At 44.4% G+C, this 13,799-nt stretch overlaps 2 protein-coding genes across 3 annotated transcripts; both read left to right on the top strand.

Moving 5' to 3' along the window:
* The first annotated feature begins 841 nt into the window (after positions 1-841).
* On the top strand, positions 842-7,370 carry LOC120810298 (transmembrane protease serine 11D). 2 transcript variants are annotated; one of them, XM_040164733.2, is made up of 9 exons: positions 842-1,408; positions 4,000-4,092; positions 4,379-4,510; positions 4,781-4,946; positions 5,486-5,661; positions 5,984-6,079; positions 6,455-6,597; positions 6,677-6,832; positions 7,268-7,370. In XM_040164733.2, the coding sequence occupies exons 1-9, from the start codon at positions 952-954 to the stop codon at positions 7,319-7,321; spliced, it is 1,473 nt and encodes a 490-aa protein (XP_040020667.2). In that variant the 5' UTR covers positions 842-951; the 3' UTR covers positions 7,322-7,370. The 2 variants fall into 2 exon arrangements, with proteins under 2 accessions (XP_040020667.2, XP_040020666.2); XM_040164732.2 differs by having other exon boundaries at positions 5,981-6,079.
* Positions 7,371-7,656: 286 nt separating this feature from the next.
* On the top strand, positions 7,657-12,462 carry ethe1 (ETHE1 persulfide dioxygenase). Its single transcript, XM_040164747.2, has 7 exons — positions 7,657-8,580; positions 9,369-9,513; positions 9,836-9,984; positions 10,337-10,466; positions 10,584-10,673; positions 11,421-11,537; positions 11,650-12,462. Exons 1-7 carry the CDS (start codon positions 8,383-8,385, stop codon positions 11,694-11,696), a joined length of 876 nt encoding a protein of 291 aa, XP_040020681.2. The 5' UTR covers positions 7,657-8,382; the 3' UTR covers positions 11,697-12,462.
* Positions 12,463-13,799: the final 1,337 nt, after the last annotated feature.

Here is a 13,799-nt window from a genome sequence, read left to right as displayed (position 1 = left end):
ATTTCATAGAGTGCACGTATCCGTTACTGACCGGAGGAGAAACGTTAGGTCGTAGAGGGAGGAAGAGCGGACTGGAAGGAGAAGGAGGACAATGAGGAAGGGGCGAGGAGGAGGAGGAGGAGGAGGAGGAGGAGGAGAAGAGCGGTGGAAGAGCAGACACCTGTGCCAGGTGAGGATGACGGATTCCCCGGTTGCAGATGACTCGTCTGTGGATTATCGATGCTCCAGAGCGGGCGAGCGCCTTCGTCGTGTAGTCACTGACCGGCTGTGATGCATTTACTCTCCCCGCCGGGGTGCAAAGATGCTTTGATAAAGAGGGCGCTCTGATGAATAATCCCACGCACACAAACAAAGCGGCTGACATTCAGGTGAGAGCTTTTGAGGTTTAGAGGGCGCTGATGTAATGAGACAGAACGGTGTAGTGTGGTGAACAAACAATGTATGCCAACACAGACGTCCTTCCATGCGGAAAACAATCGGCGGAGGACATGCTGCTTTAATGACAGGACTCTTCATAGTGTACATTTTTAGGCCTTTTGGTAGCATGAAAAAAGTAATGTAATTCATGAGGAAAATAATTTTTCTTTATTTACCTGCAGATTAATAATTCATATTTGATTAAAAAAAGCAAAAAAAAAGCATTATTTGAAAGTTATCTACATCTCATGGGAAAATAATTTTATCCTGAGTCATAATTTTGAAAACAATATAGTTAAAAAAACAAAAAACGTTTTATTTATAATACATAAGAATAACAGCACAATATCTTAAAGTTATTCACAGAAACATGATTGCAAGCATTGTTTTGTTGTTTTTGTTGCTCTTATTTATTTTGCAGGACTCAGCTGAGGTTTCAAGGAGTCCCTCCGTGTCTCATATCGAGTAGATCAGACCAGCACACATATGCTGCTAGCTGGACCTCACCAGCTATAAACTCTCAAAACAAACAACATGAACGTTGAACAGTTTTTGCATGTCATGGCAGCTACCGGTAGTGATTCCCAGGTCCGGGCGGGCGGCACCAGCGCCTCTGTTGTTGCTAGTTCCGTCCCCGCGTCCCTTGAGCTCTGGACATCTTTTCAAACTCCGACCAGTCACGAAGTATTGAGTGTCTCGTCTCTGGTCCCTTCCACAGTCATCGCACTCATTCCTCAACACAAACTCTCAGCAAATGGACACGTACATACAGGGCCTCCATCTTCTCGTGAGGCAACAACGGAGCCTCAACTTTCAGGAACTTCCTCTTCTCCCTCTGGTACCAGAGAGGGAGAAGATCAAAACACGCTGCCTGCGCCACCTCCCCGGGCTGATAATCCCCAGAACGTTCAGCAGAATAAACCGGCAGATGGAGGCGCCCTGGAAGAGGGATCGGTAATCTGCATCGTACCCAAAACGGATGAAGAGCAAGGTATGGGTTGTGGAAGGCGGCTGTTTTCAAATGATGTGGACATTTCTCCACACGCTTTCGGTTGTGTCCCAGAAGGCACACTGAGTAAGCAACACTAATCAAAGTATCAAAGTATCAAAGAGGTGGCGGAACCTGGACGTTTAGTCTCATCGTTGTTTACATCCATCTCCACAGTTTTCTGCAGGCATGTTTGTATAATTTAAAATCCTTCTCATAAAACTGATGAGATTAAAATAAGACAAGTGTTTGTCACGGAAACAAAAACACAATGCAGCAATTTACCATGCATCCATTTTCCTCCACTTATCCGGGGTCAAAGGTCCAACAGGCTGACCAAACTGTCCCATTACTGATCTCTGCACCTCTGTAAATCTGATGAGGGCATATCCCTGTGGATGAACGATTTAATGTGTCTTGATCTTTAAACAAGAGCTTAAATAATAAAGAGATCAGAATTTAGAGAAGGTAAAGTCCCTTTGTGAGACTAGCGGGTATACTTTTGTCTTCACAAGTGCTCACATATAAGGTGCCATATCTTTTATAATCCCAATATTGAACAGCAAAGACTTGGCTGAAGATTTCATCATCTTCTAAGCCTTGTCGGTCCTTCAGATGTGTTGCAGGGCCGCTTCATCTCCTGTCGAGATGCCATTGATACAGAATCCCCGGCTTCACACCGCCCTCCAAGTACCTCTCCTGTATTTGTCCTCAAAGATGAATCATCGCTGCTGTCTTTACGGGATTGTTTCCATTGTGTGCTGTCCTTTCACTTCTGGGATTGCCTGTTTGATTTCTTGATCTAAGCTATTTTTCAGTCGCCCCTTTGGAAAGCAGCTTTGAGCCATTGTTGTCACACAACAACAGAGCCATCCACATGCTCCTGACTCCTCTGCCTCTCCCTCCCCAACGTGGCTTCTTATCAGCTCTTGGACAGGACGGAGGGCCGAGGAAGTTGTTTTATAGCCTCAGTATTAACCTGAGCAACGTGACAGAGGGCTGGTGCGCATCCTATTTCATCCAACGACCTTTGAGATCATTGAAGGGTATTTCTTTAACGGACTCACGGCAGTGGATTTCTGGCGCCACACTCCATCGGCTTAAATCACACGATGATCGTCTCCCACAGGTTTATCCTTCAGCCCACAACATTACATATCTCCCTCAGGTGTGTCATGAGTCATATTAAATGGTTTAAACTAAGGCCGTGTACACCGTTTTGACAGTTAGGGCTACGTAATGATAAGTAATGATCCAGGCGGGTAGCTTTTGGCAAGGCTGTGGACGGATGGCACAACATCGTCTTGCAATTTTACTTTTTAAATGCAAATTAGCACCACTTAGCCGACTAAAGCAGCCTGCCATGCAGCATGCTAAGCAGTTCTTAGTGTCTTTTTCCCCCTTCAAACTCTGCACTAATCCAATCTGTTGATCTATTCACAATTTGGAGAGAATTATAAAATAAAATGAAAGGCTTTTGTCTCATTGTCATTCGTTTCTGCCTCAGGAGAGAGTGCAGGATAAACCCGGCAGTCACGCTTCTTATTTTTTTGCTTAGTGAAGGTTGTTTTATATTCAAAGTGTATAATATGTCACAGCATGGAGCATCAAATTTACACGGGAAGAGAGCTCTCGGGCGAAAAAATCATAAATGTCATCCCAGGGGTTCAGGATTGACTCACCTTTACATTTAGCATCACTGTCGGTCGCCCTCCCGCTGCAGAATGCTGCCACCGGGCTCTTATCAAAGAAACAGTCTGAGGTTGCACATTTCACCACTTAGTCCGCCTCGGGTGGCAATCAGTGAAGCATAAAACCAATTCCAACATTTTTTATTTTCTTATACCTACGAGGCACCGAATGCAGTTGTTGCTTTACCTCAAATTATGGATGTGCTGTGTCCTCAGTTCCTTCAGGAGAAGCTTTCCAACAGCAGCTCGCCTCTCAGTGCTCGAGCCAGCCTCCCGTTTTTTTAAATGACTTCCATAGCGCCTTTGTGTTAAGAATACATCCTCTCTCTCTGTATATACCATATGGATATATATATCCATATAGATATGCTATTTCACATTGCAATGTGAAGGCGTGTTCAAGACGTTTACACCAGGGGATTTGCTGCGTGAACGAGTTATACAGTAAATAGTGAAATAGGGAGTTTCACTTCATTGTTTAGCTGTCTGGTCCATAAATGGAAGGCTTTCAGAGAAATAACTTTAAAACCTGGTGCACACAACTGGCCACAAATCGGCTCAACAGACACTGTTGTTTAATAATCAAATATATTTAAAAACGTATTGATTAAAATAACATAAAATAACTCAAAGTATGAAATGATATGCTTTTGACGTTAGGCTATATGACCGGAAAAGTTACTGCCTTAATACTTATAGGTTAACTCTGAAATAATGGTGGCCATGTACCATGTTGCTATGTTGCCATGTCTACATGTAGATATTTACACAAAACACACAATACTCATTTTTGTCCTGTAAACAGCTTGTTATTTTTTTGCGTTTCATTACGTTAACTAATACCTCTAACAAAACCGACATTGTTTGTACAGATTGTACAAGTATTTCTTTGTTTCTTTGCAGACTCGGGGCCTCGGGCCTGTTCATCCCGTGAGCTGCTGCTGACTGTGTTCTTCATCGTCATCATGACGCTGGTCATCACCTCGGCTCTCCTCGGTAACCCGCTGTGACTCACACAGACAATCAACGGGCTTCAGACATTCCTTTAGCAGGCAACGGGTCCTCCTTCAAGCATTCAAATGATTAATCAGCAAAACTGAGAAGTTATAATACATGTATGTCCTTCTTTAAAGAATTGGCCATAGTTTTGAACAGGGAATCTGTTACCGGGGGGTTTTGATGATGTGTCTTCTTTGACGATTCTGCAGTTCAATTATTCAAAATACTCAAAATGAACTGTGTTCATCGTGAGGTTTTTTTTTCCCTTATCTCTTGAAATCAGTGAAGTTCCTGGTATTCCCCCACAAGTTTGGAGGTTCGCCTCCTCTCTGTGGAGCGAAGGGGAACTGCAGTGCGCCAACCCAGTCCGTTCTGACCAAGAATCCAGTGAACCAGACCGACCTCATCACTGCAGGTAATCACGCTGGTTGAGGCCTGTGGCCTTTACTCTCTGCTTCTCTGTCTCCAGTAGAACATTATCACACAATACATCCATCTGCTGTGTGGCAGACATGGCCAGAGGCCTCATCATGCAAAGGGTTTTGGTCCAATATCACCATTACCAGTACACTGAATTAAACTAATACACTTTTGCTGAATTCAACCATCTGTGTTGACTGATATATACATAGGTAATTCTCACCAGTGGTTTTGCATTCCCTTCTTATTCATGTCACACTTGCAGCCTGCCCAGCTCTGCTCAGTGATGGCCGACGTATCGTCGGGGGCACGTTGGCCGTCAGGGACAAGTGGGTCTGGCAGGTCAGCATGCAGTGGAGAGGGAAACACTTGTGTGGCGGCGCCATCGTCTCCCCTCGCTGGGTCGTCACTGCGGCTCACTGCTTTGCTCAGTAAGAGGTGGACGTGGGGGGGAACGGAAGTGAGAAAGACGGGGAGGCTCAGAGTGACCCTGCCTGCACATCGGCCCCCCTCAGCAGGGAGGGCTGACGTGCCAAAACGATTACATTCAACTTGACGGTTAAGTCGATGCAGGGGCTCTTTGCTAGCGTTGAGCAAGTGTTTTGGGCAGTCGGTGCATATTAACATTTCGAGGACCACTTCAAACTAAAAGCATCTTATTCAAGGTGCTGAAGGAAAAAATTTATGATTGTTGACTCCTCCAAGTAAAGTTTACTTTTTCCAGTGTAGTTCACTTTTAAAGCAGATGTGCACCAGTGTGTAAGTTACTTTACATCCAGTTTTTTGGGCTCAACACCTGCAGGACAGAAGCGTTTGTGTGGGTGTGTATAGTTTGTGTTTGTTTGGTGTCGTCTCATGTGATAATAACCCCTCAAAGCAAGAAGACAGGCACCGATCACCGCAGATTGATCCACTCGATTCGAGCTCAGAGCAACAAACGTCTGCGTCTCGCCGCTGCCCCCCCCCTCAGGAACAACATGGCGCCAGCCGACTGGCTGGTGGTGGTGGACACGGTCAGCATCGCCGACAGCTCCTCGGGGAAACGCTACAGAGGGCTGCAGATCCTCCACCACCCTCGCTACGACAGCTACAACAACGACTACGACGTGGGCCTGCTGCGCACCGTCACCGCCATGGACCTGGGAGGTGACAGGAGCATTAATAATGAATAATAGTACCATATAACATATTTCTTGGTGCAAACTCTCCCTTCACTAAAGCAAGAAACAACAAAATCCAAATGGTGGATATTCTTATTGCTCCTATTTTGCAGTGTTTTGATATTTACTTATCTTTACTAGCGTCCTGGTTAAAACTTTTCACATGGCTTTGCTTGTCTAACAAGTCAAATAAATAGAGTGGTGAAATAGGGGTATCACCACTGTCATATGATAACCTTCATGTTCTGGGTTGCTCTGCTTACAATTAAAGATAATGTCCTGTTCTCATGGCTCTGTGCTGTTAGCAGGCGGTGCAGGACCGGTCTGTCTGCCCAGTGCGAGCGAGTCCTTTCCTCCCGGAGCGGCCTGTTGGATCACCGGCTGGGGATACACTCAAGAAGGAGGTGTGTTACACTGACTCAAGCCCTTTCTCCTCTTCCTCTGTCATGATGCAATCCCACCATCAAGTCCTCGACTGATTCCACTCCCTCGGTCCCAAACTGGGATGTAAAAATGATTGCACTCATTACCCTCAAATGAAAGCCATAGCTCATTGCATTACGCCCACTGACCTTCAAGTTATTATTGTTCTCTCCGCTAAACGGTAGACAATAACTGCACAGCCAAAATTATGAGATAATTCTCTTTAAATATCCACGAGGGCTGAAGCAGCTGCTCGGTTTATGGCCGCGCTGTTCAGCCCGTTGGCTGCAGTCAAGTCAAATTAATTTTTCTAAACCTCTCTCCGATTCACCCACTCCGTTGTCCTCACTCTTCAGGCTTTGTGCCAGACGAGCTGCGGCAGGCTCAGGTCAAGGTGATAGCTCAAACCGCCTGCTCCGACCCGAGCGTCTACGGCGTGTACCTGACCCCTCGGATGATTTGCGCCGGCACCATGGACGGCGGCGTGGACACCTGCCAGGTGCACACATATACAACAAAAAAAAGCCCGAGAGGTGTGGGTGTGTAATGTTTCATCAATGAGTCTGTCTTGTTCCAAGGGGGACAGCGGTGGACCCCTGGTGTGTGAGACGGCCGGGGGGGACTGGAAGCTGGCCGGCGTGGTGAGCTGGGGAGAGGGCTGCGGAAGGCCCAACAAACCGGGCGTCTACAGCAGAGTGACCCAGCTCGTCCCCTGGGTTAGAGGACAGATGGAGGTGTCTTTCACTGTGTGGACGTGTGATGATCGCAAGTGTGTTCAATGACTTTGCAGTTTAGTTTTATCTGGGCCATATTATTTTTTCAACCATAAAGTTCAGATAGAGCGACTGATGTAGATTACAGCAACAAACATTATATTATGTCAATGTTATATCATATTGAACGCACTGCACCTCCTTTATGATATCCAACGTTCAACTCGGGTTACATTTTAAACAGGAGTGTTGAATCAATCATAACCGGAGGGGCAGTAAAGAGCAGTGGCTCTGTGAGGCATGCGGGATGCATGAAGCAATGAGGGGATGCAGATTGTAATTGTGTGTGTTATGCATTGCCAGATACACATTTATTAACACATTTCCTTTTCGGACACACACCACTATATTTTTCAAGTAATGGTGTCATTTTCACTTGTTTTATTCCTGCTGCAGGACAAACCGGGAGGGTTGGAGATCACAACAGCCATTACCGACACCTCACGCTAACCTGACCGATATAACTCAAGACAATTGGCAATAAAGAATTGGATGAACTGTATCTGCTTGTGTTTTATGCAACCATAAAATAATATTATTTTATTGTTACGATAATAGTACCCATATATTTATAATGAAGGGATCCTTGAAAACACTTCAGTTAAGATAAACATATGTCTCTCTATTCCTAGATGATTCTATTGAGGCTAACAGACAAACTGAGTCCAGCATTGACTGAACATAAAAGGGTTAATCAAGTCAATAGTCTGATTTTCGTTGTGCTTAGTGGGGCTTCATTTATAGCAGCCTCCAGGCCAATTTCAATAAAGAGGTCTTTAGGTTCCAGGAATCAGGAAACATTTATTGCCAAAACATGTCAGACATACAAGGAATTTGACTTGGCGGTTGGTAAGTGATAAAATAAAATAAAATGCTAATAGTTTGGGTTGGTAGAATAAGGCTATGGGTTAGTTTAAAATAAACAAATAAAGTTAAAGTTAAAAAATAAAAAATAAAGTGCACTAGCGAACAGGAAGTGACAAAAGTGAAAGTGACGCTCATGAACAAATCCAACCAAATATGTGAGGATCGTCCAATATACTTTACATTAAAAAAAGTCAGCAGTTTAAAACGCATACACGCCACTTACACCAACACGCTCACACATTAAAAATATTAAAATTTAAATGATTCACCATGTTTGAAAAACCTGTTAATTAACTTGCGGCCAAATGAGCACAAACAGGTGATCAAACGGTCTCCTGCTGCATTGGTGCGCGCTGCAAAACGTGCGAGAGACGTGAACGCGCACGTCTGAGCGCGTGCCGGTGGTCCACACACACACACCTTCGGTCCATGACAACAGTCTCCGGAGCTTTAAGTGCAGCTGTTTGTGTGAGAAGAGCAACCAGCGTCTCCGCGCGGCACTTCCGCTCTGAACCCTTCAGCTATCGACATTATCGCGGGCAATAAGGTCGGGAGCACCGTCGCAGTCTCGTAGTCTTATATCGGCAGCCTTGCGGACTCCTTAGACTCAAGGTCAGATCGGTATCTAAAAAAGAGGAGCCGGAATGTGCTCTGTGATTCGCCCGGTGAAGCCTGTCCAACGGGCTCTGTCTCTCACGCTCCGCCTGCGAGCCGCCGCCGGGGGCTTGGCCCAGGACAGACGCCTGCGTCCCGCCGCGAGTGCTGACGTTGGCCCGCTGCGAGCGACCTGCCGGTCGTACTGCTCCGCGATGTCGCGCACCGAAGGACTGCTCTTCAGACAGGTGCGACGCTTCTTCTCCGGTCGACGCGTGTGTGTTTTTAACGTTAGCTTCTGTCGGTGAGTGACGTCAGAGGGGGAGCTAAGTGGAGCTAGCTACACGTTAGCTCGACTATGCTGCCCGAGTTCTTGTGCCGATGACCGCTATTTCTGAGTGGTTTTTAGTTGACTTTTGGATGAAGCAGTGGACGAAGGTGCCTCAGACCATGGTCCACTTACTCGCTTGTGATACAGATCAACCTAATCTACATGTATATGGCAAAACTAGCTTTGTTTTCATGTACAGAAGCTGCAGTAAGAGGAACTTGAGTGAAATATAGTTACCGGTACATTACATTACAGGTCATTTAGCTGACGCTTTTATCCAAAGCGACTTTCATTACATTGCATTTCTAACCCGTGGCTTTTTACATGTTTACCCGGGGAGCAATTTAGGGGTTAGGTGTCTTACTCAGGGACACTTCGACGTGGGACAGTGAGCCCAAGTGGTCCTCAAATGGGTCATTACATGTAACATGTACCATGTATGCTATTATGTATCCTCTCCTCTGGCCATAAAACCAAATAATTGAGTAAAACTACCATTGCTGGCTTTCCAACCAGAAAACACACATTTGGCGTTGATAACAAGTAGTTCCCCCTCGTAAAACGTCATGTTTAATGCTTGAGCGATCTCTCTGTCTCTCACACACACTATCAGGACGGCGTGTAGTACGTGCACCATCACCCGCCCAAAGCTTTTGTAACTTATTGCTGTGTCATACCTGTTATGCTTTTTTTCCCCTCCCCCAGCTCTTTGAGTCGGAGAGCAGCACCTACACCTACCTGCTGGCCGACACGGAGACCAAGGAGGCCATCCTCATCGACCCCGTCCTGGAGACGATTGACAGGGACCTGAAGCTTATACATGAACTGGGGCTCAATCTGAAAGTGGCAGGTATATTGATTAACCTGCTGTGGTTGGAGTTGAGGCTATTCTACCGTCCGATAGTGTCAACTATCTTTTAAACATCTGTTGTCATCGTCTGATAGAAACCTCTCTTTTGTTCATTTACAACACATGACATATGCAAAACATGTGAGACATCATGAGAATCATTTGTATCATGTTTGTCAGTAAATGTGAAATGTATGCAGGATTACATGTAACATGAAGACACATGTGCTCGCATTTCATCACAACAATATTTGATAATATAGATTTATTGCCAAGCCATTTGGGGGAAAAAACCGTTAAAGAAATGTTATTTTTCTGGCAGTGAACACCCACTGCCATGCTGACCACATCACGAGCACCGGGCTGATGAAGAAGAGATTGGCTGGTCTGAGAAGTGCCATCTCCAAATTCAGCGGCGCCTCTGCAGACATCCTCCTGTCAGAGGGAGACAAGATCTCCTTCGGAAAACATGTAATAAGGACATGCGACTCATCCCATTCCACGCGATCAATCCATACGGCCCTCATTTTAGAAACCTTTATAAAATAAGTGATGTTTGCATTATTCTACTGTTGGTTAATTAAGTATTTTGTAATACATATATATATCATATAATACATTCTACATTGTATTGTGGATCCTACTGTACCATGTGTAGCCCTCTAAAGCAAACCTTTGCTAAGCCCCGCCCCACACTGTTGCTTTGTCCAGCGGTCAGAGACACGCTTTGCTTGTGAGGGGCAGGACTTGGCGACGGGTCAATGGCTTGAATGGAATCGTTGTCAGATGGCGCGAGTTGATCTCCGTCTCTTCTCCCCCGTAGCATGTGGCGGTGAGAGAGACACCGGGACACACGGACGGGTGTGTGGCGCTGGTGTCGGGGGATCAGAGCATGGCGTTTACTGGGGACGCTCTGCTCATCAGAGGCTGTGGCAGGACAGACTTCCAGCAGGGTACGCAGGCGCCTTTTTAAAGGATTGAATGCAGGAGGAACACCAGAGGGCGATGTTGTGTCGCTTTTCTTTTGGAATTGGTGTAATCTTTAAATAAATCCTGTCTCTGTAATTCAGGCTCTCCAGAGAGGCTCTACAAGTCCGTCCATGAGAAGATCTTCACTCTGCCTGATCAGTGCCTCATCTACCCGGCACACGACTACACAGGTTGGTTCAGCAGAAACACACACGTCTGAATGTTTGCGTAACATCTAATAGAGTCACCGCTTGTAAAAACTAAGTAGACCGATTCTAAGCGCCAGCATGGTGCTAAAAAGCTGTTTCGCACGCTGACGTGATGCGTGTTGTTACAAGAGTCGTTGTGCAAATGAACAAAGTGCAACTACTTATCATGCTGAAGGGCCCATTGCAGTATAACGTATGCAATTTGATTAAAAGTATTGAAGCATGTCATCTTAATCACTTTTAATGTTGCAGCTGGTAAAAGTTAAGATACATTTAACGACACAGCACTGCTATGGAGCTTTACCTATCAGAATATAAGAGTTTGTTTTGTGTTATTTATACGATACATATATATAATAAAGTGGCATTCAATTCAAGTACTCAAGTAAAATGAATGAACCTTAATGTTGTACTCAAGTATGTAAATCCACCAAATCCTTATTTTAATGTTTCTACTTTGATAATTAAAAACAATCATCAATCACAAATCATATTTGATGCACACTGATTTTATTTTTTTGTTGTTGTTGATATGTGATAAAAGTTGCTATACTGTATCAGAGTATATCTGCAAATAAGTATTTAAAGTCTTATCAATTCTTCACATTCTGTCACATCCGCCAGCACCACGTGTAGTTTCAGTGCCTTTACCAAGTGTTTCCCTTTGGATCGCTAAGTGAGACTCATTCGGAGCCCAGATGACCTGTTGGTCTTGTCTTTGTGTGTCAGGTCGGACCGTATCGACGGTCGGTGAGGAGCGCACCTTCAACCCCCGCCTGACCAAGAGCCTGGACGAGTTTGTGACGATAATGAACAACCTGAATCTCCCCAAGCCTAAAAAAATAGGTATCCTCACGAATTCTATGGCCAAATTAAATGAGATTTTCAAGGTTGTCAAAACTCAGATTCACACAGAAATAATTATTTAAATATGTTTTCTTTTCCTCCTTTTTTGCAGATGTTTCAGTGCCTGCTAATTTGGTTTGCGGAATACACGAAGTCTGAACGTCTTTCCAACAAGAGAATTTTATTGTTTTTCTTACAGGTTGATTTTCTCAATGTAGAAATGTTAGAGAAGTGCTTTTCTGAATGTATTCATGTAAATTTGAATATGTATGTTGCATAGCTACTGACATCGTCGGGATAATGCTTCATATTAAAACACAATCAGCACTCTTTAAACTATTGGAAATTAAATCTAAATATCTGTACATGAGGAAAAACATTCTATTTTGATTACATTGATCATATTGAAGTGTGCCTTACTGGGTATTATGATTAAGTTGGAGGGAGAGGAGGGTTTTAAGAAGCAAAAGCTCAATTGGGAATGTTCCATTCAAGGTTGGTTTGATTCATTAATGCTTCGCTGTGTCTAAAAACTGTTGTATACAGTTCAGAAAAACTTGCCGTTTGAAAATCATTTTAAACCGCGGGTGTGGAGTTTGATAATGAGATTGAGGATGTTAAGTGACATTACAGCGACTGTAGGTTCCAACAACGTGAGTCAAGATGCTTCTGTGAAAAGTAGGAACTTTCCTTTTTTCTCCGTCTGAAGAGAGCACATTATTGCTCCGCTGTTGTACCGCTTTATGTAAGTCTCCATATCGATGCACAGTAAATTGCTTTGCTGTATTTAATCTCACTCTATTCAGCTACTCTTGCTATTGTTCTTTCAGTGTGTCAATGCTTGAATATCTGGTGTGATTGTGCTGTAATGCTTGCAAGGTTTTAAGCAAAAAATAAAAGAGGACTTTATAATTATTCAAAGAAAGCGTGTGGGTGTTGACTTGTCGCAAGTTAATACTGTCAACACACACACACACACCATCTACCAGCTGTCTCTGTCAGCATTTGGGACAAACAACATGATTTAGACCTCCTCTGCCTCACCTACTGTCCTCGGCAACAGACACCTGCATTGTCTTCAAATTCAGAGCTGTGTGTGTGTCCCTGTTGTCGCGCGTCCAGCTGAAAACATACCGCTGTAGAGGCGCCGAGGTTTCCCTTTAAAATGTTGCTGTCCTCCTGGTCCTGTGTGGCTGTTGCCAGCTGTCCTTTCACCCAGTCCGTGTCACCCATCTGCCTGCCCTCTTTCAGCCTCTCCCTCGTCCCACTTCCACTGTGCCATGTGAACCTGCTGCCTGTCCTCTCGCTCGCTCGCTCTCACGCTGTCGACGTGTCACCGTAGAGAAATTATTACGCCATCGCCCCATTCAGAGAGAGCCGTAAAGAGGCCGGTCGGGCCGATAAAGCCCTCAAGAGGGAAGAGCAGGTTCCGCCCAACGGAACATGAATACTCTCGTGGGGACTTCCTGTGGAGAGACGTGAACCCTGGATGCTTAGTATTGACTACAAAATGGGGTTCATTACCCGCAGTGTCAACTACGGTGTATATTTGCTACAAATATTAACGTTTACTTGGTACTCTGTGGTAGGTTTACAGCGACTGTAATACTTTATGGTATTTTAATCTCCACAGGGATCAATATAAGACTGCTGGGAGGCTTTGTGACTCATTATGTGAACATACCCTCAGTCATCCAGGTCATGGGATGTCGAACAGTAGTAAGTCGCAGTGCCTTCGTGGTCATAGAATATATAATAGTAATATATTGTTACTGCCCTATTGAAAATGTCAGCAAAAGTCTAAAATATATAAGGTGCAAAAATGTCATGAAATAGAGTCAAACTATTTGGTCAAGAAATGTCCAAATACAATTTGTTGGACAATGTCATGCTAAAAAAAAAATATATATAGTTGGAGAAAGAATGTCATAAAAAAAAAGAAGAGTAAAAATACATTCGGTCGAAAACGTTGGAGGAAAAAAGTCAAATTATGTGAAAAAACTTCGTCATGATATCAATATTGCTGTGATATTTGTGCACCTGTTGATACCGAAAAGTTCCTATTATTTCTAAAACCGACATTACAGCCATTGCAACAAATTGCGTTTTTTCCCTTCAAATTTGTGTGCATATACTGCAAGTGACCTGAACCACCCTCATACTTTATACGACCCCTTATATTATTAAAACATTCCAGTGGGAGCTTGTCATGAAAACTATTTAAGTGGCCTTTTACTTGACGGCGCAGTGGCGAAGTGCCGG

The sequence above is a fragment of the Gasterosteus aculeatus genome, chromosome 20 (assembly GCF_964276395.1).
Source record: "Gasterosteus aculeatus chromosome 20, fGasAcu3.hap1.1, whole genome shotgun sequence".
Taxonomy (NCBI): Eukaryota; Metazoa; Chordata; class Actinopteri; order Perciformes; family Gasterosteidae; genus Gasterosteus; species Gasterosteus aculeatus.
The sequence above is the reverse complement of the archived record's forward strand: the minus strand, read 5'-3'. Positions and strand labels throughout refer to the sequence as shown.

Coding starts and splice junctions, on each gene's coding strand:
- LOC120810298 (XM_040164732.2), top strand. CDS start 952: ATGAACGTTGAACAGTTTTTGCATGTCATGGCAGCTACCGGTAGTGAT. Junction 1,409..3,999: donor CAAAACGGATGAAGAGCAAG/GTATGGGTTGTG, acceptor GTTTCTTTGCAG/ACTCGGGGCCTCGGGCCTGT. Junction 4,511..4,780: donor GACCGACCTCATCACTGCAG/GTAATCACGCTG, acceptor TCACACTTGCAG/CCTGCCCAGCTCTGCTCAGT.
- ethe1 (XM_040164747.2), top strand. CDS start 8,383: ATGTGCTCTGTGATTCGCCCGGTGAAGCCTGTCCAACGGGCTCTGTCT. Junction 10,674..11,420: donor CCCGGCACACGACTACACAG/GTTGGTTCAGCA, acceptor TTTGTGTGTCAG/GTCGGACCGTATCGACGGTC. Junction 11,538..11,649: donor CCCCAAGCCTAAAAAAATAG/GTATCCTCACGA, acceptor CCTTTTTTGCAG/ATGTTTCAGTGCCTGCTAAT.